Genomic DNA, 25,153 nt, shown 5'->3' on the forward strand with positions numbered 1-25,153 from the left:
CAGGCTCGCTGACTGCATCTCTTCCCTTTTTCTCCTCTTTCCAGGAAAGGGACTTGCTAAAAACCTTCAAAATCCCCTTAGACACCTTTATAACCTACCTGATGACCTTAGAAGACCATTACCATGGAGACGTTGCGTACCACAACAACATCCATGCTGCTGACGTCGCTCAGTCCACACATGTGCTGCTGTCCACCCCTGCTCTAGAGGTAAGGCACGGTCCACAGTTTTATTGCCCTGTGTATCTAGTACAATGGAATGCATGCTCCCCACTCACTTCCACTATATAAGCATAAATACAAAAAATATGTTACAAATATTAACAAATGGAAAAAAAGGAAGGCGTGTTCTTAGCACGATGGAGAGTGAACGTGTGAGGTGAGATGGTTGGTGAGCTGTAGGTGCCTGTGGTCCTGGATATGAACTTTAACTCAAGTCTTCCCTCTCTCTCTCTTGCCAGGCTGTGTTCACGGACCTGGAGATCCTCGCTGCCATTTTCGCCAGTGCGATTCACGACGTGGACCATCCTGGCGTCTCCAACCAGTTCCTCATCAACACCAGTGAGTCTCTCCCCGTGTGCTGCTCAGAGTGGCTCATTTAACGCATCTGTCATTGCATGTTTAACTGCAGTCGCAGACAAAGAATTAAAATGTGTGTCTGTGTCTGTGTGTGCGTATGTGCATACGTACATGCGCGTGTGTTTGTGTGTGTGCGTTTGTCCGTATGTGCGTGCGTGTGTATGTGTGTGTGCGCGCATGTGTGTATATGTGTGTGTGCATATGTATGTTCCTGTGTGTATGTGTGTGCGTGTGTGTGTGTGTGTATGTGCGTGTGTGTGTGTGTGTGTGTGTGTGTGTGTGTGTTTATCCTCACAGACTCAGAGTTGGCTCTCATGTACAATGACTCGTCGGTGCTGGAGAATCACCACTTGGCGGTGGGCTTCAAGCTTCTGCAGGAGGAGAACTGTGACATTTTCCAAAACCTGACCAAAAAACAAAGACAATCCCTGCGCAAGATGGTCATCGACATCGTAAGCATCCCCTGCTCATAGCTGGGCTGCCAGCCCTTCCTGCACCCCGCAGACGCGCCGGATCTTCAGCTGCATTAAGCCTCTCTGTCCCACCCCCAGGTCCTCGCTACTGACATGTCCAAGCACATGAACCTGCTGGCTGACCTGAAGACCATGGTGGAGACGAAGAAGGTGACCAGCTCCGGGGTTCTGCTCCTGGATAACTATTCGGACAGGATACAGGTGAGACCCCACACTCACCTCATTTGTAATGCAGGGGTTTCCCTGTGGCCTTTGGTGCAGATTGTTAGACCTGATTAAATGACTTATATATTAATGTGTGGTAAATACTGAAAGTCTAAAAAATGAGGAGTGTACATTTAATGCAGCTAGACATCAAATGTCAAATAAACGTTTTTTTGCATTTTGCATGGATTGTAGAGTTTATATTACTATATGCTGTTTGTGATATTATCCACTATGTACTGAGCATTTCATACTGTATATTAACACAGTTTTTAATCTATTATCAGTATCATTCGTATTATAACATTTAGAGAAAACAGCACAGTAGTTTAGAATAGGAAACAGTCACCCCTTCGAGCACTAACTAGACAGTGAAATGGCTTTGCGGGTTGAGGGGCGGTGAGGTGAGAATGTTCCGGTCCTCCGCAGGTCCTGCAGAACATGGTGCACTGCGCGGACCTGAGCAACCCCACCAAGCCGCTGCAGCTGTACCGCCAGTGGACCGACCGCATCATGGAGGAGTTCTTCAGCCAGGGCGACCGCGAGCGCGACCGCGGCATGGAGATCAGCCCCATGTGCGACAAACACAACGCCTCGGTGGAGAAGTCCCAGGTAGGCCACGCCCCCCGCCCAAACCTCATCACTGCTCTATCTGTCTGATTCACAGGCCACGCCCCCCTGCCCAAACCTCATCACTGCTCTGTCTGTCTGATTCAAAGGCCACGCCCCCTGCCCAAACCTCATCACTGCTCTTTGTCAGACTCACAGGCCACGCCCCCGCCCACACCTCATCACTGCTCTGTCTGTCTGATTCACAGGCCACGCCCCCGCCCATTCCTCATCACTGCTCTATCTGTCTGAATCACAGGCCACCCCCCCTCCCTGCACCTCATCCCTGCTCTTTCTGTAGGACTTAGTGGCCACGCCCTCTCCTCATCCTTGCTCTTTCTGTGACACTCAGAGGCCACGCCCCCTCCAAACACATCATCACTGATCTTTCTGTAGGACTAACAGGCCACGCCCCCTCCCCATCCCTGCTCTTTCTGTGGGACTCATAGGCCACGCCCCCTCCTCACACATCATCACTGCACTTCCTGTAGGTTCCCGTATTGAGATGAACAGGTGACTTGGAGGGAACTCCCTTTCGCTTGCAGACCTTCACACTCAAACAGCTCTCAGCCTGCTCCTAGTCAACATTCATCCTTAAGGGCAGGACCAAAGCCAACAGGCCTCTGTCACAAACCTCCACCTCAGGAGCAGGAAAAGGACATCTTCATATTCCTGTGTTAGAATGTATCATTTCAAGGGTTGGGGCCAATTTACTTTCGATTCAGCCAGTTGAGGAAACTAACTGAAATTGAAATGACTTGAAAAAGATCTGATATTTATGTGGATTTTTAAACCACTGATTGGCTGTGTGTAATGTGTGTATGCTCACACGTGTGTGCAGGTGGGCTCTGTGTAATGTGTCTGCTTACACGTGTGTGCAATGAACAGCTGGTGGGCTGTGTGTAATGTGTGTATGCTCACACGTGTGTGCAGGTGGGCTGTGTGTAATGTGTGTATGCTCACACGTGTGTGCAGGTGGGCTGTGTGTAATGTGTGTATGCTCACACGTGTGTGCAGGTGGGCTGTGTGTAATGTGTGTATGCTCACACGTGTGTGCAGGTGGGCTGTGTGTAATGTGTGTCTGCTTACCCGTGTGTGCAGGTGGGCTTCATAGACTACATCGTGCACCCCCTGTGGGAGACGTGGGCCGACCTGGTGCACCCCGACGCCCAGGACATGCTGGACACGCTGGAGGAGAACCGGGACTGGTACCAGAGCACCATCCCCCAGAGCCCCTCCCCCACCAGCGACGACCCCGCCGAGGGGCGGCCCGGGGGGGCCGACAAGTTCCAGTTCGAGCTGACGCTGGAGGAGGACGGCGAGTCGGACATGGAGAAGGACAGCGGCAGCCAGGCCGAGGAAGAGGAAGAGGAGGAGGAGGAGGAGGAGGACAACAGCTGCAGTGACTCTAAAACGCTTTGCACTCAGGACTCTGAGTCCACCGAGATACCCCTGGACGAACAGGTGGAGGAGGAGGAGGAGGAGGAGGAAGAGGAAGAGGAGCTGGTGGGGGCGGGCGTCTCCACCGAGCCTTGTGCTGTGGTCGAGGAGGAGGAGGAGGAGGAAGAGCAGGAGGAATAGCACCCTGCCGACGCGCAACAGGGCAGCCTCTCGAAAGGAAAACTGTCGTATTAAGTAACAGACAAATGACAAATAATAATAATAATAATAATAATAATAATAATTTCTGGTTTGTTCTATGAAAGTTCCAAAGCGCACGTTGCACTCCACAACCCTTGGCCACTCCTCACGCTCCTCAGCAGAGCAGGGTAACCAGCAGCTCGCTGGTACTTCTACCATTTTGCACTCAGGAATATTTAGTCGTTTATTATTTTTTTTGTTTGGTTTTTTTTGTAGGTGTTTGTTTGTTTTGTTTTGGGACTGAGGTTTGTTCTCATTGAGTCTGACCTTTCGAGGTCACCAAGATGACCTTGTTCCTCCCTCCTAACTGCACGCTTGCCCCCCACCCCCCCTTTTTTTTGCAAACAGAACTGAAGTGTTCCTGAATCTGCATTAACACTCTTCGGATGGAGCAAATGGTGAAAATCAGTGATTGTTTTATTTGTTTTTGTTTTATTTCGGTTTTTTTTTCTCTCAAAATCAGTTACAATACTATTGGTGGAAAGTGCTGAGCTGCATTCTGATTGGATGCCCAATGGATGCCCCTGGGGTAGGGTGGGGTGGGGGAAATTGCCATGGCGACTGGTGATCATGCAGAACGTCAGGAGCGAGGTTCTGTGTGGATTTATCGAGACACTTTTCTAATTTCAAGTCTTCCTTGAAACCTGACTGAAAAAAGAAGCGTACAGCCCTGAAGCTGTTTTGACCTCTTGAGTTTTTTGTATTGTATGTAAGATGGAGATCTTTTGTAGATTTTACTTTTGTTATTGAAAAAAAAAAAGAAAAATCGTATGGATACATTACTGTATATTTAAAAGAATCTTTGAAAATTTCATCTGCCATTTGCTTTTTTGTATTTTTATTTTTGTTTTATTTTGTATCGCGTGACTCGCAGGCGTGCTGTGGGATGTGAACGGCACCCTGGGAAATGTGGTTTCTCTGTGTGTATTTTTTTAACTCTCTGCAGGATAGCTCGTGACTTTGACACAATTGTTTTGATTATTGTTTCTATCATTTTAAGTAAGCGGGTTATCATCAGTTCAGAGGGCTTTTGATTGAGAGGATGTATCTCTAATTATGTGCGTACAACCACCATATTTTATGAGATTCAATTCGCCTTTGACTTTGACAAGTCACTGATGCCTACAAAAACTTAAACTTCTGTGATATGGTGAATCTTACAGTGGATTGTAAGGAAAAACACTTTGGGTTGCCCTCTCTGCCTAAATGCTATCAGCTTACCTGTGTACTGTGCATAAACCACACAGTGTTATTATTCGCACACAATCAATGCTTGTCATAATCAGTTAAGAACAGTTACTCCCTTTTTGTGTTTTGCGTTATGATTGAGTTTTGAACATGGATAAGCGCTTAAGTTTTGGCGGTAATGGAAAAGTAGAACACCCCCCCCCCCCTTCCCTCACAGGAGCCCACATGACAATCAGTCACAGAGGTTAGATTCAAACGCAGGGATGGGGGTGCTGTGGGAGGGGCTTCTTGTGATCGATGCACCAGTACTCACAGATTGACAGTTTTTCCCGTTTTCTTTGCCAAATCTGCACCCTGTATGCTGGGCTTGCAAAAGGCTGTGCACACTACCACCATATTCAGCAAAGTGGCTTCTGTTTTCTTCTCTTAAATAGTTTGATTCGGTTGTGTTATTCTATTTTTTGTGTGTCACTGTTTTGCCATAATTTAAAAATGGTACTGTAGATCATTTACTGTAGCTGATATAACATTATCGACTCGCAAGTTACTGTAACATTACCTTAACGTTACCCAAACAACTTTTTCCCTGGTCACAGTGAGAGTATGTACATAGAACAAAGGTATCTTTTTAAGAAGATATTAATGAAAAAAGCAAAACAAAAACTTGAATGAATCTGGCTTTTAAAGAGTGCTTACTGGTTAAAAAAAGAGCTTATTTTTAAATGTGTTATTTTTAAATTATTTTATTTCAGTGCCATGCTTTTTTTTCTCACCAGACAACCTTACCTGCAATGGAGTTTTCTTGTTTGTCTCTGTTTACAACCATGTATTTATTGTGCTGTACATACAATGTAATGTTTATTGTAAATGACCGATTCTTACTCTATATCATCCCTTATGGAGATGGTGTTGTTGTACTTGGATAACTCTTGTTGAGAGAATGTTTATTATACATACCTATTCAAATGTAAAGTTGAGCTTCTGTAACACGTCACCTTAGAGCTTGTTTATGGAGAAGCGGGGAAAGCCAAACGATATTATGAATTTAAATTTTTTTTAAAAAGCCGCAGGTTGTTGGCCCCAGGGCTGTGCCTTAACTTTGAACAATGTTTTTAGTTTCATGCTTTTTCTGTTATTTCCTCTTCCTGTTTACTGCGTTAGAAGAGATGGGCATTTCTAAGCCCCGCCCTCTGCCTCATTGCCAAGGCCAAAACAAGCTGTACGTGCAAAAACAAAAAAAGCTAAGACCTAGATACGTTTTTTCATTTAAAAAGCTAAGACTTAGATACATTTTTTATTTATTTAAAAAGCTAAGACTTTTTTAAGCTAGGACTTGGATACAGTTTTTAATTTTCTGCCATTTTGCTGCATTATTCCAGAGACACTAGAGCAGGGTGGGGCCAGTGGATAGGGCATCCAGTGGCCCCGCCCCCTAGCCCCACCCCCCACCCCGATGCGGGACCAGGCCTGGTATGCAACACAGTGGAATGCAATATAACACACACACATACACACACACACACACGCTCACTCGTACACATACAACTCTCACTCTCACACTCTCTCTCACACACTTGCACACTCACACTTATCATCTCACTCTCACACACACATACACACACACACGAAGAAAACTCCTTTACACATTCACTGAAACACACGCACACTGTCCAGTATTCACACACATAGTCTCACTCTCACACACACATACCCACACACCACTCTCTCTTTATTCACACACATAGTTTCACTCACACACACACACGCACACTCACTCAAATCTCTACTCGGAGGAGAGTAGGGTAGATGAGACGTGTGTGTTTCGAGACTGTAGACCCTTCCTTGTGTTTTGCTTTGACTCTTCGCGGTGTTACAGGTGGAGGGGAGGAAGGGCTTTCAGGTGCTGTCCCTGTGGGCGTCCCTCTCCAGTCCTCAGGGCGTGTGCCCGTGCCGTGATGGGAGTGTCTGTTTCCTAAAGAGCCTGTTTTTCTGACACGCATACTGTAGATTTTAGCAGCCCTGGACCAAAGCAATCGGTGGCTTTTATTATAAATATTTTTTTTGTTCGTTTTTTTTAAAAAGTATATATAGTATAAAAGGGATTCATGAACTGTAAAAAAATATATTAATACACCAGAACAACCATAAGTTTGTTTTCTAGAGGTTACATCTTTAGAATGCCAATCTGTTTGGAGATTTCACATGACAATTATTTTAATGGATTCCTTGTCTCTTACAGTCTATTGGATAGAACTGTAGATCACGCTCTGAACCTTCAGAAAAAAAAAGAAAAAAAAACCTGAAAAAACTTTTTTATATGCAACAGATGAAATAAAAGCATGGTTGATTCCGCCTAAGTTTTCTCTCTTGTGTTTTTTTGTGCCATTGAAACTTTCACTACTAAAGTGAATATTTCTAGTAGAGCTTCTATGTAGGCATTTGAAGTGTTCATAGGACTTTATGTAGGCACTGAATGTGTTCATGGAACTTTGCAGTAAGTAGGCATTGAACATGTTCATAGGGTTTTATATAAGCATTGAACGTGTTCTTTAAAAATGCATATTTTACATGCAACGGCTGCAAAAACAGAGCTAGTCTTGGCTTTTATATCAGTACCTCATAATTTAGAGTGACCTGTTTTTACAAATCAGATCATGAACAATTAAATGACGATGATGATGATGACGATAATGATGATGATGAGAATGATGACGATGATGGTGATGATGCATTGCGGTCTGGGAAGGTTAGCCAGGTCTGGCAGTGTTGCTCACATAAGGATTAGCTGGATGTAGTAACTCTGCGTTTATGTCCTCGCATTCTGCATAAAAGCAGCTGCTAATTGGATACGATGTTTTATTAAAAAATGCTTTTGGCTCATCTCAGCTTCCTGTCATGTGACCCTTCCATGAGGGGACTGCAGTGACGTGTCCCCTGAGCTGGGACAGATGCGGGAGTATTCCTCTGACTCAGGAACTGAACGGGTTGGGGGGGGGGGGGGTGGTTGCCTCCAAACCAGCCTGAATTTGGAAAAAGGTACACTGGCTCTAAAGGGATGCACATCCTCACCAACAATGTTTACGTATACTGTGGTATTTAAATGGTGCTCAAATTATATTGTGCATATATATATATATAGAGAGAGAGAGAAAGAGAGGATTATTTCAGCTGTATGTCATGGTTCAAGAGTTTTTGAAAATACATTATTTCAAAATAGCTATAGCAATATACGAACAAAATATTTATTCAGATATTTGCTCACAGAATACATTTTTTTTATACTAATCTTTATTCACATGATGAATCAAAAATGCACAAAAAATAAATATATGTAAATTATATTACATGTATGTGAACACTGTATTTATGTGACATTTAAATACATCACAGGTGGAAGGGCATGTTGTCAATGCAGGCATAGCTGCTAGTGTTAATAGAGTTAATATCATGACTGTTAATATCATTTAATAGCCATACTGTTAATATCAGTATTCAAACAGCAAATGAACAATGAGAGCTGATGGAAAATTATCCAGGGGAAGGAAAATTTCAGGGCCTGGCCAAATATAAACAAACATACACTGTGAAGTAGTCTGTGCTGTTCTCAAAAGCAAAAGATTTGGGGACTGTTGCCACCTTGTGGTGCTTTATTTTAATATCAGCAGTGTATCTCAACTCCAGGCCCGACAGGCCACAGTCTGCAGGCATTTACTCCAAGCATCCACCCCAACACCTAATTTCACTAATGAGCTTTCTCCCTGAACTAAGGAGGTTAAATAATTAGTGAAATCGGGTGGTGCAGGATGCTACAGACACTGTGGCCTGCAGGACCTGGAGTTGAGTAGCACTGATCTAAATGATACTAACTCAGTGTCCATTTCAGAATTTTCTTTCAACGTCTGTTCTTAATTATATAATTACTTCAATCATATCTTGATCTGACATTTATATAAGCAACAGCTGCAGCCATAGGCTGCAAGTGTATCCTCCTGATTTGTACTGTGCTCAAGTACAGGAGTGAAGTACAGAATTTTATTTTATTTTTGCTGAGTTAATTGCTTGCAAAAACCAACACACAGACTGGCTCTCCAGGACCAGAGGTGTGCACCCATGACCAGTTAACCGGGCAATTCATAACAAGTGAAATGGACGAAGTTATTGTTGAAACATATTCATGCCGGCAACCCCCACATTTATATTTTTTGGCACAGAAGAGAAATCCTTTCTTCACACTTTTCCTCTGCTATTCCCTATAAATTAATTAGGCAAGCAGGATAACTGCTAAAATTAATAATTGAATAATTGCTGTTGACCAGCTGTTTAATCCCCTGCCGAAGTGTGATTGGATGGCTGCTCAGAGTGTGGCGCAGGGACGCAATCAAAGGTCCTAGAGCGCAATGGGAGTTGAAGTCCAGAGCTTTAGATTTTGAAGCATGGCTCACTAAATGTGAACTCAACTACCCATCAGCCCCATTTGTGGAAACATCTAGCCCAATCCTGTGGTAAGGAGGGCTGAGAGTATGCAGGTCCAATTGCCTAATAAGTGAAATCACCTGCTGATTTCACTTATTAGTTCCCTCCTCTCTAGCTGAAGGTGTGTTACTGAGTGAAGCCAGCAGGTGAAGCGATTGGTTGGAATGAAAACCTGCATGCTCTCTGTATGGCCGATTTGGCTCACAGGGAAGTGTGCTGTGAGGTTTTGATGTGTGTTTTGACTCATCTTGGGCTTGATTCAGGCGAGAGGAGTGGAAAGAAGCAGGGAGGTTAAAAAAAGTGACAAGTTTACAAGTTTAATGTGGCACGGTTCGGCTTGTTTTGTTTTGTGTCACTGACACTTTCAGAAAGTAGGACCCAACTGCTTTTACTGTCAGTCTGTAATTAAATTTAAGTACCCCTTTTTGTGCAGTAATTGTATGTAGGAAATTGCAAAAAATGAAGTTAAATAATATTGCTCACTTGTTTGATTGAGGTGGTCGTAATCGTTCTCGTCTCTTTGTTTGCTCCCACTTGGAACCCCTGGGAAAGTGCCTTTGGTGCTGAAGCTAGAGGATGCAGGCTAACCAATCCCTCCTGAGTTCAAGCTGTTACCAAACCCAAATGGGGTGAGTCTGAACGGAACCTGAACGTAGTTTGGTTTTCTGCATGTGTGTGTGTACATGCATGTGTGTATATATAGACACACGTATGTTTGTGTCTGTGTACGTAAATGAGTGTGTATATTCAATACAACTTGCATGTTGATTCCAAGTGCAGTTCTCTGCACTATATGATTACACGGCTGATAATTTGCTGTGTGGTAAAGTTGCACTTCATGTGAAATACACTGCAGCTCTATTTGTGTCCAGATGGGGGCAGTCTTGCAGTGGAAATATAACTGAGAAAGAGCCAGAAAGGATGAAATTTCCAATATCAGACTAAAATTGTAGAAGCTGATTTAAATAGTAGAGAGAAGGTGAATCTGAGTGATTACAAGGCCTTGACTGTGTACCGTTATTATGGGTAATGGGTGTGACAGTGCCTGTCTCAACTCTCTGTACTGGCAACATTTCAGACCTCAATCACTGAACATTATAGCACACTGTATGGGACTAATGACAAAATAGCCATGAGATTATAATTTTATTTTACATATACAATCATTTGGATTCAGTCCTTTCTCTTTTGCCTTTTTCTCATTGCCATTAAGTTTTCCTAGCCATGTGTGTTGTATTTTGAGGTTCCTTTTGTTTTTGTTTTTTTTTTTTTTGGAAATTTTGCACTCTGAAGTATCACTGACCAAACCACAAGATTCCCACAGCAGTGCATTAATACAACCGACATATTTATTTTAATCTCAAAAACACTTGTGGTGTACATAAGTCACATACAAACAAAATATCCAGCCCAAGTAATAATTTGTACAAGGAAAATAGAATAAACCAGTGTACAATGATATATTATTAGTATAGGTCCATAGGAATATATAAGAAAAACATACACATTTGTGGTACAGTTGTGTTAAGTTTCAATAGCAATTTATATTACCTGGATTTTTAAATACACCACCTCACTTTGAGTCACTTACAGGCACACTAGAAATGAATCCGCTCTGTTTTTGTATTTTATTCAGTGCAGCCATATTTTCATATCTGTCAAATAATGAATTGTCTTCTCCAAGCAATAAGAGAAATCTATTGGAGCGTTTTTTTTTTTTTTTTTTCTTTTTAATAAGAGAAGCAATAATCTCTGGTGTCTATGGTAAAGCAAGCTGGCATTTATTTAAATATAATTATTACACCAAGGAAAGGTCCAGACGCTAAGTTGTTAGCAGCTTAATGCATGACGTGTGTTCGACTAGCAAAGTTCAGGCCAGTGAAATGCATTTGCAGTCCTAGAATTAACCATTAAAGAGAACACAGGAAAACGGACAAGGAAAACTGTGACTTAAACTACAGCGAATCTGCCTTGAGCTGGCAAGAGGACATGGACTTTAACTACAGCAAGTATCTATGGACCTAATAGGAGTCGTTCTAAATAACGGCTATCACTGCCGTTACCGGTTTGCTCTCCTCAGTAAACACTCGTAACATATTCTACCAGTCACACTTTCCTGGGGGTTTGAGGTCCCTGGCAGCAAAAGAACCGACTGCTTTAGGCATAAGAGATTGGAAACCATCGCATATCTTTTATTTTCTATTTTTTGGTTGGATACAAACACATGTAAATTATTTTTCTTTGCTTTCCCCACACCTATTCGCAGAAACCAGACAGGATCTTGACCAATCACAGATTACTTTGATAAGAAGAAACAAAACAATCCCATCAATGATTGGTGGATACTTTCTGACTATCCGTTTGCCAATCATTGTTGCACATTGTTCGTCCTGTGTATTCTCATCAATGTAATTTGTGATTGGTTGCGCTCCTCATTGATTTCTATGTGAAAATGTGCAGGTGAAAAATGCAACTCACCTAAGTATCCAACCCAAAGATAGAAATATAATAATCTTATTCGGCTTCCAATAACAGTTCTATGGTATAGTCCATCAATATAACTGTTTTGATTTCATTGATTTGAAGTCGTGCTCATTAAGCGGTGCATGTGTGTGTGGACCACAATGTTCCCTCTATGCCAAGAACGTGCTTTTGCCATAATGAGCTTAGTCCACAGGCAGAGCTATATGATTGCTCGGTGTATTTTCTTGTAAATGGCAGATCGGTCCAAAATGCTGTGTGCTAAACCAATCATGAGACTCATGGTCAGAGTCTATTAAATTAATGAATGAAAAATTAATATAAAAATGAGAAATCTGTTCTGAGCATTTTTCAAATGATCAATTTAATTTGCTGAATTGACTCCAATGGTAAATGTACTGCAGCTAATATACTGTTATCCATCCATCCATTTTCTAAACTGGTTATTTCTGGTCAGGGTCAGGGTCAGTGTTGGGGGGGGTGGGGGGGGGCCTAACCCGACATGCAATGGGTGAGAGGCAGGAATATACACTGGACAGGTCGCCAGTCTATTATTATTATTGTTATTATTATTAATATTAATAATAATAATAATTCTGAGGTTGAGCACAGTATAGAAACATGCCATAGCCAAGTCTTAGTCACTGGCGCAAAAAATCAGAACGGAGAAGCCCCACTGCAGGTTTCAAACATTAGTTTCAATATCACCATAAAATGCAAAAAATGGCAGCCATCGTCAGCATGACTTCCCCTTCAACTACATTCTGACACAAACACTAGCCTATTATACAAGACACTGAGCAACAGACAAACTAATGTACATAGTTTTACTCAGTCAAGTTTTATGGCTATTCCACGTGAATGACTGGTACACAGCAATAATGAGTGGGGGAAATTTTTCATTCATTCATTTCTGGCGCTTTCCTATTTGTCATGTGCATTTCAGTCTCTCTTCCACATGCCCAGTGTGGGGAGAATAAAAGCACTCATTCTTTCTGACTACGGGATGCCTGGGGGGAAAACACAGCTTGGAAATGCACAGAATGCAGTAACACTACATTAAGGTGCGGCTAGCTATACCTGTGTACTTAAATTGCAACCATTTTGAAAACAAGAGGTTGTTATTGAGTAACCCCAACGTAGGTAACATGGAACAACAGTTTGCAGCATTCCTAATTACACTTGTGAAATATTTTACATATTTTAATTACACTCATGGGCCATATCTTCACGATGGCACAACAAATAAACCTTGCTTGTTAATTTCACAATGTGTCTTCATGATACAGAATGGCTAGGTCTGAATAGTGTTCACTGTGTGAACTAAACTGTGTTCTTGGCTAGAAATAGCTGTACAAAATAAGTGTTGTACCTTACTGAACCTGTGCTTAGCAGTTGTCTATGACCATGAAATGCACTTTTTGTACATCGCTTTGGATAAAAGCGTCTGCCAAATAAATGTAATGCAATGTAATGGCTTCAGTGTAGCAGGACAGGTGTAACACAGCCAGCCTCGTTTGTGTAATTAAAAATACTGGCAACCGTTGTTCCATGTTACCTACAGTATGTCGGAGTTACTCAATATTAACCTCTCTTTACCACATGGGTAACAATTAAACTGCACAGGTATACCTGCAGCTTAATGTAAAGTGTTACCCAGAATGCCTTTCACTTGTCACACTACAGTACTCGGGGGGGTCGACTGATTGCAGCCACTCGGGAAAGGAAAGGCATACACAGGGACAGATGATTATATACAAGAAATAGGTCTTAAAATATTGCACTTTTTGGCCCATTGCACCTCAAAACAACTTCTGAGAGTGCACAAATAAGTAAGATAGATAGATAGATAGATAGATAGATAGATATAAAGATAGATATATAGAAATAGGTAGCTAGATATAGTAGAAGAGACCGATCACTCACCATTTCATGCAGCATCTATATTTTAGTAAAGACACCCACTTCTACTCACACAGTCACCTGACTAAAGGCCTAAGACACCTTTATTTTAATAAAGTGAAACACTTTTTGGCACTATTGAATCTTATGTTTTGAAAGTTGACTAGATAATTTGGAATATGAATGGATAGCAGAGGGAGCTTAATATTTCCAAAGTGGCATGCACACAAGTAAATAAGGTATGCATTCTGCTAATCTAGCGGCTAAACGGCTACGTTTAAAGAATGGGAGAGGGGCTTGTTTAGTTTTATAAAGATGACCCTAACCCTTTCAAGGTAGATGTTCAGCTGAAGAGAAAATATTGACGCTTCCATCATTCTCCAAAAATAGTTGTGAGCAGAGGCGGAAAATCCAAAGGTCAGAAAGTAGAAGTCCCGCCGTGTGTTTCCTGCACCCATGAACTCAGCCTGCTGATTTGACCAATTAGCTCTAACCTTCTGGCTGAAGAATTGCACTCATTGGCAAATCCAGATGAGCGGAACGAAACACCAGGGCGGACTTTTACTTTCTGAACCTGGATTTCTCACCTCTGGTCGCCTGAGACCTTTCCTTGTGCTTTTGTGTTCGTCTGGAATGCCAGCCACCTTGTCTGTATTGTTTTTGCATTAAAATGACAGTGATTCCATTACGTATTTGACAAACGAGTTGATCTGAGTCCACCAGTTTTTAAAAACTAAATGCAAATGCACACCCCTCACCCACATCTGTATTATGTACAGTCATGCACACACCATATGTTCTAAACTATGTGGTAAGCACAAATGAGACAAACGTGAGAAATTTTGCAAGGCCACACATTTTGTAAAGGTAGTTTCTTAACATGGAGTTAAATGGATTATGGTGGCACCAATACACACATGCCCACTCACTCACACAAACGCACATGTATGCTTGCTCTCTCCTCCACCCAAGCACACAAACTCACTCACGCACACACATTCCCACTCACTCACACAAACGCACATGTACGCTTGCTCTCTCCTCCACCCAAGCACACAAACTCACTCACGCACACACATTCCCACTCACTCACACAAACGCACATGTACGCTTGCTCTCTCCTCCACCCAAGCACACAAACTCACTCACGCACACACATTCCCACTCACTCACACAAACGCACATGTACGCTTGCTCTCTCCTCCTCTCTCTCCCACCCAAGCAAACAAACTCACTCACACACATGCAAGCTCACTCATTCACACAAACCTATACAGACACACCAACTCATTCTCTCTCACACATACACACACACACACACACACACACTCACACACTCACTCACACTCACATATGCACACCTAGATGAAAAAGCAAACGGACATACGCACAAAATATTCCCCACACAATATATATAGAGCAGGACAGATCAATTCAACCCAATTATTCAGCCAGTGCAAAGCCATCTCATTGTCAGAACATATCTACACAACATTTAGAATATTTTCTATTGGCCATTCTTGCAAATTCACAATGAAGTACACATGTATTTCCAAAAATAAATTTAACTTGCACAAACTAACCTGATAATATCAGAGAATACCCTTGATGTTCTTCCAACTTATGATAAACTTTAACAGCTATTATGTGATTGGCAATTGTAACAAAATTTCCAGAAACAGCCAAACAGCCATGTTGGTGTTGAATAAATTTAGATGTTTTATCACCCAGTTAGTCAATCTGCCTTTTGTACAACTACACTCTGTGAGCCCTGAGTATGCATGTGCAACCCATGGAACACTTTAAACGCATCAAAAGACTCCCCATAGTCGGCTGTGAGAGGGCTGTTCAATCAAGCCACAAATGCAGGCCATCCTTAAATTGGTAAAAATTAATTTAAGAAAATTGTTTTTCCCATTATTTTTTTTATTTTTTATTAATCTTTCACCACAGAACTCTGGTTTTGTGCAAGACGTGAAGAAGCACCATTTCCTTAAATTCAGGAGAAAGCACGTTGTGGATAAACTGAATAGCATGGAATGGCAGAATCATAACTAAAGTAATATCCTGGCTTTTCCCCCTGTGGGGACTAGTGTGAATCATTCTGGACTTTTTGCTCAAGGCGTACCCCAGAACATTGTGGGCGGCGTTGCACTTGTATCCTGATTTTTCTTTTTTTTTTTTTTGATGGCCAGATGACAAACCGTGTAGATTTTCTGACTTGGGGTTTGGCCATGCATTATAAAGGGAACGGGAAGCCCCCCCTCTACAACGTCAGATTGAGCTGCACATTAAGCCCAATGCCTCCACACCTGCGTACACACCACGACCCAAAGGGGGCGGAGTCACAGCACACCTGCACTAATGAGCCGTCGCCCAATGACGACGGGAACGGGAAGCAAACTCGTGCACTATTCCTGTCTCCCTGCACACCTGCCGAAAACGGTGCAGGTGCCAAGCGGTGAAATTCGGCTGCGATGCAGACTCCTAAGGGGCGCGGCAGGCTACGTACAGGATGTACCGAAAAGGCTCGTTCTGTCCCACAATGCTACATTAAAACCGAAAGATAAACAGACCTGCAGAAAGCTGTACCAGGCAATGATACCTCTGGATGTTTTATTTGCGAAGGTAAGATATGCAGATAATAGTAATGAATTAAATTCTGTAAGACTATACCTAGGAAATGGACTATCTTGGCATTGGCACACATCAGGGTGGCACCGTCTGGGGCGGGGCGGGTGGTGGTGGTGGGGGGGCGGGGGGGTTGTCCCACTAACAGCCACAGTTGGGCTGCTGTAGTGGGGGCGGGTTGTCGGTTAGTCTGGCGTTTGGGGTTCCCGTGGTGACGGCGGGGTCAGTCTCTAAACTCTCCGACATCTTGTCGCAGATGATGTCCACCAGTCGCTCGAAGGTCTGCTTCACGTTGACGTTGTCTTTGGCACTCGTCTCGAAGAACTCGAACCCTTTTCAGAAAGAAGAGAGGAGAAGTGTCAAAAGCAAAAGCAACAACAACAAAAAAAACTAGCTTTCCAGCAGGGTAGGAGTTGATTCCATATAATTCAAGCCCTGTCAATTTGACTCAATTATGAAATTCATAATTATTAATTTACATTCCGTGCATAATTATGAATTTAAATATCAGCGGATCATTATAGATATGCATTGTTTAATTTCCAAGTTGGACTTCAGTTCATTTCTTGAATTGGGTGAATTGAAATGGAAAGTTCCAGCCTTTCCAAAGACTTTTAATAGCTTCTTCTGTTCAGTAATCATTCCCCCACACAATGCTTGTGTGAATGAACAGCGGAACCAGGCCAGTGCTATGAGAATGCATCCTGTTGCTTGATGGGGTCACCCAGAACAATCTGTCAGTTGATTATTCCTTGTTATTGTCCGTTTTCAGTATATACCAGTAAGGGTGGCAGTGTGGTATAATGGTTAGGGAACTAGGTTTGTAAACCAAAGGTCTGTGCAAGGTACTCAACCTGAATCTCTTCAGTGTATAACCAGCTGTATTCTGTATTTTGCTTCTATGGGGAAAAAAAATTGTGTAAGTCCCTCTGGATAAGAGCATCTGCTGAAGTTCTGTAATGTAAATTAATGTGGCAGTCAGTGGTTAGTGGGCCGTATTTAAACAGCACAGGTCAGGTAGGGTGGATGGAATACAGCGCGAGGTGAATAGTCTCAGCACAGTAAGCGTGCAATGCGACACTGCCCGACATTTTCCGTTGCATTGTTTGTGAGTTTTGACAGGATTGCAAAGGGGGGGTGGGGGAGTATTTTGGGCTCTTTTCAATTTCTGAAGACTGATGGCGTTTGCTGTGCTGATCCAGATTGGGTTGTCAGGAGCGCTGTGTGAAGAGAAGGTGTTAGCCAATTAAATGTGTTCAATTAGCAGCTGTGCTATGCGAGAGAGAGAGAGGGAGACCGTCCCTCTGTACACGCCCTGTGAAAGAGAGACCGTGCCTCTGTACTCTTCGGTTTACACACAGCAAAGCTCTGTAGAGAAGACTGGGGACTCTCACTTATCCCGCTGTACCCCGATAACCGTGCCCCCATTCCGACACTGCTCATAGGGCTGGCCTGAGAAAATGAGCCACCTGTCCAGGGAGACCCCCACTACCTCAGACTCCTGCCTCATTCTGTATTTTTAAATCTGTTTTTGAAGAGACTGTTGGCAAGGTTACACAGAGCAGGATCCACCATTCTGAACAGCTGGTCTGAGGCTGTAAACTTCATCAGTGATCTGATCAGTGAGGTTTAGCTCTGTAGTCCTGACTTATGGTTTTCCCTTCTTTATCCTTGGCCATGTTAATCACTCTGTTATGGTTCCTACCACTACAACGTCTTCGGTGGATTCATTAGGGTGTTTTCTCGTCCACGTTCCTTTCAAATGCGCAGTACCGTTTGCCGCCACTTCACTTTGTGGTCCTCCAGTCGAACTGTACAGTCGCTGCCTGTAGAGGGGGCTCTGTGTATAAATCTGTCCTGTAGATGGTGGTTTGTGCTCCTCCATTCTGTAGAGGGCACTTTGAGTTAATCTCCCCTGCAGTCTCTGGCTCAGCTGAGCAGGAGTCACTCTTGTGTGATCATGCTTCTTATTATTAAATGTGACGAGGTAAAACCCTGAAAATTTAAATCCTTCCCAGTGTGACGTTATGCCCAGTTACCCGCTGGCCACAGGATTCTCTACAAACCCCTAGGGTTCAGAACCACACTGTATGGGAGCTTTATCTGGATGCGCCACCCGATGGCACTGTCAGATTCATTTTTAAAAGTCTGAGGCAGGGAATCTCTGTCTCTGTCTCCGTCTATCTGTCTGAGGCAGGGAATCAATCTGTCTGTATATATCTGTTTAAAAAGTACAGTGAATAACAATCAACATATCAGCAATCAATGGATGGAGTGATACATTTCACGCAAGATAATTTTCATATGTGTGTTGCAGTTATGTTGCTGCAATCGTGGAATTGAACAATTAATGTGACTACATAAATCATAATTTATATGTTCATATGAAATCCAGTTAATCTGGGAGCAAATAATTAGTTCCAAGTTTACTGTCAGAGCTCGTTAATTTTAATATTTTTCTCAGACGTAGAGAATTCATGTTGAATATGTCCCTGCTTTTTTTTTCCCCGAACCGACATGCGTTGGTGTTTATCCACCTCTGACCGTGCTCTGTGCCTGCATATGACTGAGCTGCATTTTATTTCATTAGCTGCTGTGGCTTCTGACTTGGATTAAGAGCTGAAGGCTGATCGGTGCCGCGATACGCCCGCCCCGCTACGCGCTTTTACCCGCGAGGGCTCAGAACGCCCTCAACTAATTAAGGCCCTGAATTATTAACACGCCAGTGAATAAACACGGATGCTGGAGGCTCTCAGATTAGCGCCCATATCTCCTGGCACAGCTCCAGAAAGGCCACAGCACAACAGCGGCCGGCAGAAACGAGATGAATGAGAAGAGAGACGAGAACAAGCGATTCAGGATTGCTTAAAAACTTGCACAATTTAAAATGGAGGGCTGGCACACGGATGCAGTGTTACTCACAGCCACCAAAAGCAGGTGCGTTATGACCTTGTTTTGGGAAAAAAATCCAGTGTCCTAGATGTGTTAAACGATGCCTATATCTGTTAGATCAGTCCCGTGTCTATGTTAAACCAGTGCCAATGCTGTTTGGTACTGTTGCTGATTCTATAGACTCATCTCTGTACTAAGAGAAGAGATGTAAGGAACATAGTTGCATATCTGATGAGTCTGTACAATCTGCAGAGGGGTTATGGGGGGGGCGGGGTTCGGGGGCAGAGAGGGGACCCCTCTTTTACTGTGGGATAGGGAGGGGACCCCTCTTATACTGCGGGACAGGGAGGGGACCCCTCTTATACTGCGGGATGGGGAGGGGACCCCTCTTTTACTGCAGGACAGAGAAAGGGGACCCCTCTTTTACTGCAAGACACAGAGGGGACCCCCCTTTTACTGCGGGAGCGGGGGACCCCTCTTACTCACCCAGCTGCTCTGCCAAAAGCCGGCCATTGTCCACAGACACCACTCTCTCCTCCTCCATGTCACACTTATTCCCGGCCAGGATCACCTGCGCATTGTCCCAGGAGTACGTCTTGATCTGGGTCGACCTGGTCAGGCACAGGAACACACACCCAATGTTGACCCAGTGTAATATCTGTATTAAATCAGTCTCATAGCTTTGTTACACCAGTGACATAGATGTGTTAAACCACTCCCATAGCTGTGTTAAACCAGAGTCATATCTGTGTTACACTGGTGTCATAGCTATGTAAAACCAGTCATAGCTGTGTTACCCAGTGCCATATCTGTGTTACACCATTAAACCAGTCCCATATCCCACAAACACCCTCAACATACCAACACTCTCCCGCCCTTAACCTACTCACACTCCCGTTTATAGGTCCCATTTAAGGAGGAACGGCCGGTCTCATTTAAGGAGGAAGGGGCAGTTCCTATCGTACCCACAAGGCACGACGCCAAGGCTGCAGGGGTGTGTGCTGCTGACGCTGGTCTGGGCCAAAGGTGCGCTGTGCTGTGAGCAGGACATCAACACTGCCTGCTCACTCTCACACTGGGGATGCACTGACCGCCTGCTCACTCTCACTCTGGGGATGCACTGACTGCCTGCTCACTCTCACACTGGGGATGTACTGACCGCCTGCTCACTCTCACACTGGGGATGCACTGACTGCCTGCTCACTCTCACACTGGGGATGCACTGACTGCCTGCTCACTCTCACACTGGGGATGTACTGACCGCCTGCTCACTCTCACACTGGGGATGCACTGACTGCCTGCTCACTCTCACACTGGGGATGTACTGACCGCCTGCTCACTCTCACACTGGGGATGTACTGACTGCCTGCTCACTCTCACACTGGGGATGTACTGACTGCCTGCTCACTCTCACACTGGGGATGCACTGACTGCCTGCTCACTCTCACACTGGGGATGCACTGACTGCCTGCTCACTCTCACACTGGGGATGTACTGACTGCCTGCTCACTCTCACACTGGGGATGTACTGACTGCCTGCTCACTCTCACACTGGGGATGTACTGACCGCCTGCTCACTCTCACACTGGGGATGTACTGACCGCCTGCTCACTCTCACACTGGGGATGCACTGACCGCCTGCTCACTCTCACACTGGGGATGTACTGACCGCCTGCTCACTCTCACACTGGGGATGTACTGACCGCCTGCTCACTCTCACACTGGGGATGTACTGACCGCCTGCTCACTCTCACACTGGGGATGTACTGACCGCCTGCTCACTCTCACACTGGGGATGCACTGACCGCCTGCTCACTCTCACACTGGGGATGCACTGACTGCCTGCTCACTCTCACACTGGGGATGTACTGACCGCCTGCTCACTCTCACACTGGGGATGTACTGACCGCCTGCTCACTCTCACACTGGGGATGTACTGACGGCCTGCTCACTCTCACACTGGGGATGCACTGACTGCCTGCTCACTCTCACACTGGGGATGTACTGACTGCCTGCTCACTCTCACACTGGGGATGTACTGACCGCCTGCTCACTCTCACACTGGGGATGCACTGACGCCTGCTCACTCTCACACTGGGGATGTACTGACGCCTGCTCACTCTCACACTGGGGATGTACTGACCGCCTGCTCACTCTCACACTGGGGATGTACTGACCGCCTGCTCACTCTCACACTGGGGATGTACTGACGCCTGCTCACTCTCACACTGGGGATGTACTGACGCCTGCTCACTCTCACACTGGGGATGACTGACTGCCTGCTCACTCTCACACTGGGGATGTACTGACTGCCTGCTCACTCTCACACTGGGGATGTACTGACCGCCTGCTCACTCTCACACTGGGGATGTACTGACCGCCTGCTCACTCTCACACTGGGGATGTACTGACTGCCTGCTCACTCTCACACTGGGGATGTACTGACTGCCTGCTCACTCTCACACTGGGGATGTACTGACTGCCTGCTCACTCTCACACTGGGGATGCACTGACTGCCTGCTCACTCTCACACTGGGGATGTACTGACTGCCTGCTCACTCTACACTGGGGATGCACTGACCGCCTGCTCACTCTCACACTGGGGATGACTGACGCCTGCTCACTCTCACACTGGGGATGCACTGATGGCCTGCTCACTCTCACACTGGGGATGTACTGACTGCCTGCTCACTCTCACACTGGGGATGCACTGACGGCCTGCTCACTCTCACACTGGGGATGCACTGACTGCCTGCTCACTCTCACACTGGGGATGCACTGACTGCCTGCTCACTCTCACACTGGGGATGTACTGACCGCCTGCTCACTCTCACACTGGGGATGTACTGAGGGAGCCCCAGTGACATCACATTTATTCGGCAGACGGGTTTATCCAAAGCGACATACAGTAAGTGCATAAGTGACCAATGATATAAATAAAAAAATAAATAAAAACTAAATGCATACAGGGGCACTTACTAACAATTCAATCAAAGTGGAAGCACTAGCACTTGCTAATCGTGAGTTTGAATTGTAATTCCTGAGAATTTTAAAACTGTTAATTAAAATTTATCAATCACAAGCGGTTTAATTTAACCTTTATCTTGCTCAGATGGGAAGTGTGTGCTTTTTTTTTTTTTTTTGAGGTATTGCTCAGATCATGAAATTTTTGAGTCACACTTCAGTCAAATAGCTTTTACAGTACGTGTTTTATTGGTATACGCCTATGTGACTGTACACCATTTAACAGATTTGGCACATCAGAAAAGGAAGTGAATCCAAGTCGCTCCCGCGGGACAACACAGGTACAGACGAGGTGAGCATCAGCGCAGTTAGGAAAACCGTTACCTTGGCAACCGACTAGAATTTATTCAAGCAATTCTTGGGAAAAAAAAAAAAAAAACAGAAGGGTACCAGTGTTGTTCGGGAGAAAACACAGGAGTCTGAGGCAGGGATGAAAGATGCTTTGAACACAATCGCTGAACTGCAGAAAGGAAACGTCTTCAGACCACTGACGACAGATGACTGACGTTTCCCTGACCATAGCAACAGATGCTTTTTAAATGATTTATTTTCATGAGCAAATGCAAAACTTGCATTAAAATTACACTTGAATGGAAGACAGACCCACAGACATGGACTGTCATTTGCTTTTGAAAAGAGAATCGCCATTTATGGCGTGTTTCGAGGCTGCTTTTTTAAAATTGAGATTACACAGGTGTTGCATGGATAGCTTTTGTTGATGCTGAATGTGTTGATGCTGAATGTTGTTTGCAGCCATTTTGTTGGCATAAACCTCCCATTAACATAACACCCCAAAAACAGCTGGTTCTTCTCTTGGGCCTCTCACCTCATTGTGTTGTTCATAATTATTACAAGACAACAATGGGGACAGTAACATACTGTGGCCAGTGGAAGCATTTTTTTCCCCAGGTTTTTGTTTCTACCAATTACTCTGGCTCAGTTGGCTAAATAGGTTTCACTCCAATGCTGGTTCACTCATAGTATAGGACCCAGAGTAAAACGTTTGACGAGAAATGCAAAAATAAATGTAGCTATAATATCAGATCATATAAATAGTTTAGAACGGAAGTCGGCATGAAGCTCAGAAATGGACACCCCCCCACTTCCCTACCCTAAATGTAGACAACCAATATCCTAAACTCATCTTTTTCAGATGAATAAACATTTCTAATGTCCTTTTAAAATAAAATTGTGTATATAATTGTATATGTATATAAAAACTTAAAAAACATATAAAAACATTTTTAACTGGTGTATAAAAATGTATATAAATACATATAAAATTGTATAGCAGCATTACCAACACTACACAAGCACTGATTTTCATCATAACAATGACGGATGGGGTTGTATTGCAGTGTTGAGTCTAACTGTAAGCAGATGAAAGGGTTGGCTATTAACTGGGCAAAGCACGGGACTGCGCACACCACATCAGACGTGACCCCGTAAAAGAGAAACTCTGCGCTAATGACTGATTATAATTACCTGCAGAAGTGATGAAAGGGCTGGGGAAATGCAGCCATTTCTCTACGGCTTTGTCCGCCCGGTTTGTCCACAGTAAACAGTGACTAACTCTGCTTTCGGCAGTAATGAAGTGCCAGTTCTCTTTTCAGTGGGTGTTCGAAGAAGCGCTCCTCTCCACTGTAACCCTGATGCCCAGTTCATTCAAAATATTGTGGCGTTTTAGAATTAGCTGAGTGCAAACCTTGCACATTAATGCAATACTTGAATGGAAATATTTTTCCCTGATGTTTCAGGGGAAACTGCGCGCGCTGCACACACACGCGCACACACACACACACATTTTATGTTGCATGCATGTCTTCTCCTAAATTAAAACGAATGAACTGTATGTGGATCCGATCTGTGGTGTTAGCACAACACACCCCAGTCTGCTCACACTAAAAGTGTTACTGTACATGAAAATGACCACATGACATAACCACCTCTACACCTCGTTCAACTGTGTACAGCATGCAGTAATCAGTAATAATGACAATACAACTCGTGTCAAAACTGTAGCACTATACAAAGTGAAACATATAATTCACTTTTACTGTGTTTATTTCTGCTGGATGCTTCTCACCTTATTGTATAATCTCACATCTTTCATTTAATTATACATTTAAATTTATAAAATTGAATTTTCTTCTGGCCCACGGGGTGAAGGAGATTGATAAGATTGCTTTACTCTTTTCAGATGAGCAAAAAAAAAAAAAAACATTTTTTAATCTTTCTTTCCACTGTATTTTAAAGCATATTCCATATCCGTCTCTCTCCAGTCTGGCCTTAATATACACAGTACTGAACACACTGTGCAAACTGTGAATTATTAAGTCACCCTCAGTTTATGAATGAATAAGCAGAAATAAAGATGTTTTTGCAGAAGTGGTTCTATCTGAATAATCGTCCTAATTAGAGCTTCTGAATAAAGAAGAGCGAGCTGCATGGATGTCAGGAGTCAGAAAACTGGGACGCCACCAAAGTTAACTTTCCTTTTGCTCATATTTTTACAATGTTTAAAGTCCCCAAACAAACTGCAGTATATGGGAAGGGGTATTTACCTCTTTCTGAGGTAAAGTTGCCAATGGGCTTCAAGCCTGAAATAAATTTAGATTTGCTAACCTCACATTGTTTGTATACAGTGTTCATATGATGCACACTGTTTTCATTTCTGGTAAATGTTTTTATGAACTGCAAAGTAAATCTCACCATATTGGCAGAGATTAGGCTTCCTACTTTATTTACAAGCTTTTTTGAATTGTTCTAAGCAAAAAGGGGGGGGGGGCATTCCCCACTAAGAGTGAGTTAATGGGTAAGGTACCACTCTAAACTATCATTTGCTTCCAGAGAAGTCTTATTTTCCCCCACACAAGTGGCTGCTGTTTTGCTTTTGTTGTTGTGGCATCCTGTTTGTTGTGTACCTAAAATGCCACTATGGCAGTTAACAATGTTTGCCCCCACTGTATTATAAGAGCTTCTATGGTTATGCCTTATTTAAAAAAAAATTTTTTAAATAAATTTGGCAACCAATGTAGGGCTGTGCATATCCGCTTC

General features: G+C 43.8%; 2 protein-coding genes and 1 long non-coding RNA gene across 15 annotated transcripts in view; 2 read left to right on the forward strand and 1 right to left on the reverse strand.

Annotated features, from left to right (window-relative positions):
* The window catches only part of LOC135239196 (3',5'-cyclic-AMP phosphodiesterase 4D-like), a 308,165-nt gene extending 301,115 nt beyond the window's left edge, over positions 1–7,050 (forward strand). For all 10 annotated transcript variants that reach the window (XM_064307709.1, XM_064307708.1, XM_064307706.1 and 7 more), the window contains 6 exons: positions 45–209; positions 461–560; positions 876–1,030; positions 1,130–1,252; positions 1,685–1,867; positions 2,966–7,050. In XM_064307709.1, the coding sequence (XP_064163779.1) occupies positions 45–209; positions 461–560; positions 876–1,030; positions 1,130–1,252; positions 1,685–1,867; positions 2,966–3,445 (1,206 nt within the window). In that variant the 3' untranslated portion in view covers positions 3,446–7,050. The remainder of the gene's footprint in view (positions 1–44; positions 210–460; positions 561–875; positions 1,031–1,129; positions 1,253–1,684; positions 1,868–2,965) is intronic.
* Positions 7,051–9,697: 2,647 nt separating this feature from the next.
* The window catches only part of LOC135239765 (uncharacterized), a 37,432-nt gene continuing 21,976 nt past the window's right edge, over positions 9,698–25,153 (forward strand). For both annotated transcript variants that reach the window (XR_010325477.1, XR_010325476.1), the window contains exon 1: positions 9,698–9,795. This is a non-coding gene — a long non-coding RNA (uncharacterized LOC135239765). The remainder of the gene's footprint in view (positions 9,796–25,153) is intronic.
* LOC135239764 (ras-related protein Rab-3C) overlaps positions 10,875–25,153 on the reverse strand; it is a 44,961-nt gene continuing 30,682 nt past the window's right edge. For all 3 annotated transcript variants that reach the window (XM_064308706.1, XM_064308704.1, XM_064308703.1), the window contains exons 4-5: positions 19,559–19,683; positions 10,875–16,512 (exon numbers count right to left, since the gene is read on the reverse strand). In XM_064308706.1, the coding sequence (XP_064164776.1) occupies positions 16,322–16,512; positions 19,559–19,683 (316 nt within the window). In that variant the 3' untranslated portion in view covers positions 10,875–16,321. The remainder of the gene's footprint in view (positions 16,513–19,558; positions 19,684–25,153) is intronic.

This window comes from Anguilla rostrata, chromosome 14 (genome assembly GCF_018555375.3).
Source record: "Anguilla rostrata isolate EN2019 chromosome 14, ASM1855537v3, whole genome shotgun sequence".
Classification (NCBI taxonomy): Eukaryota; Metazoa; Chordata; class Actinopteri; order Anguilliformes; family Anguillidae; genus Anguilla; species Anguilla rostrata.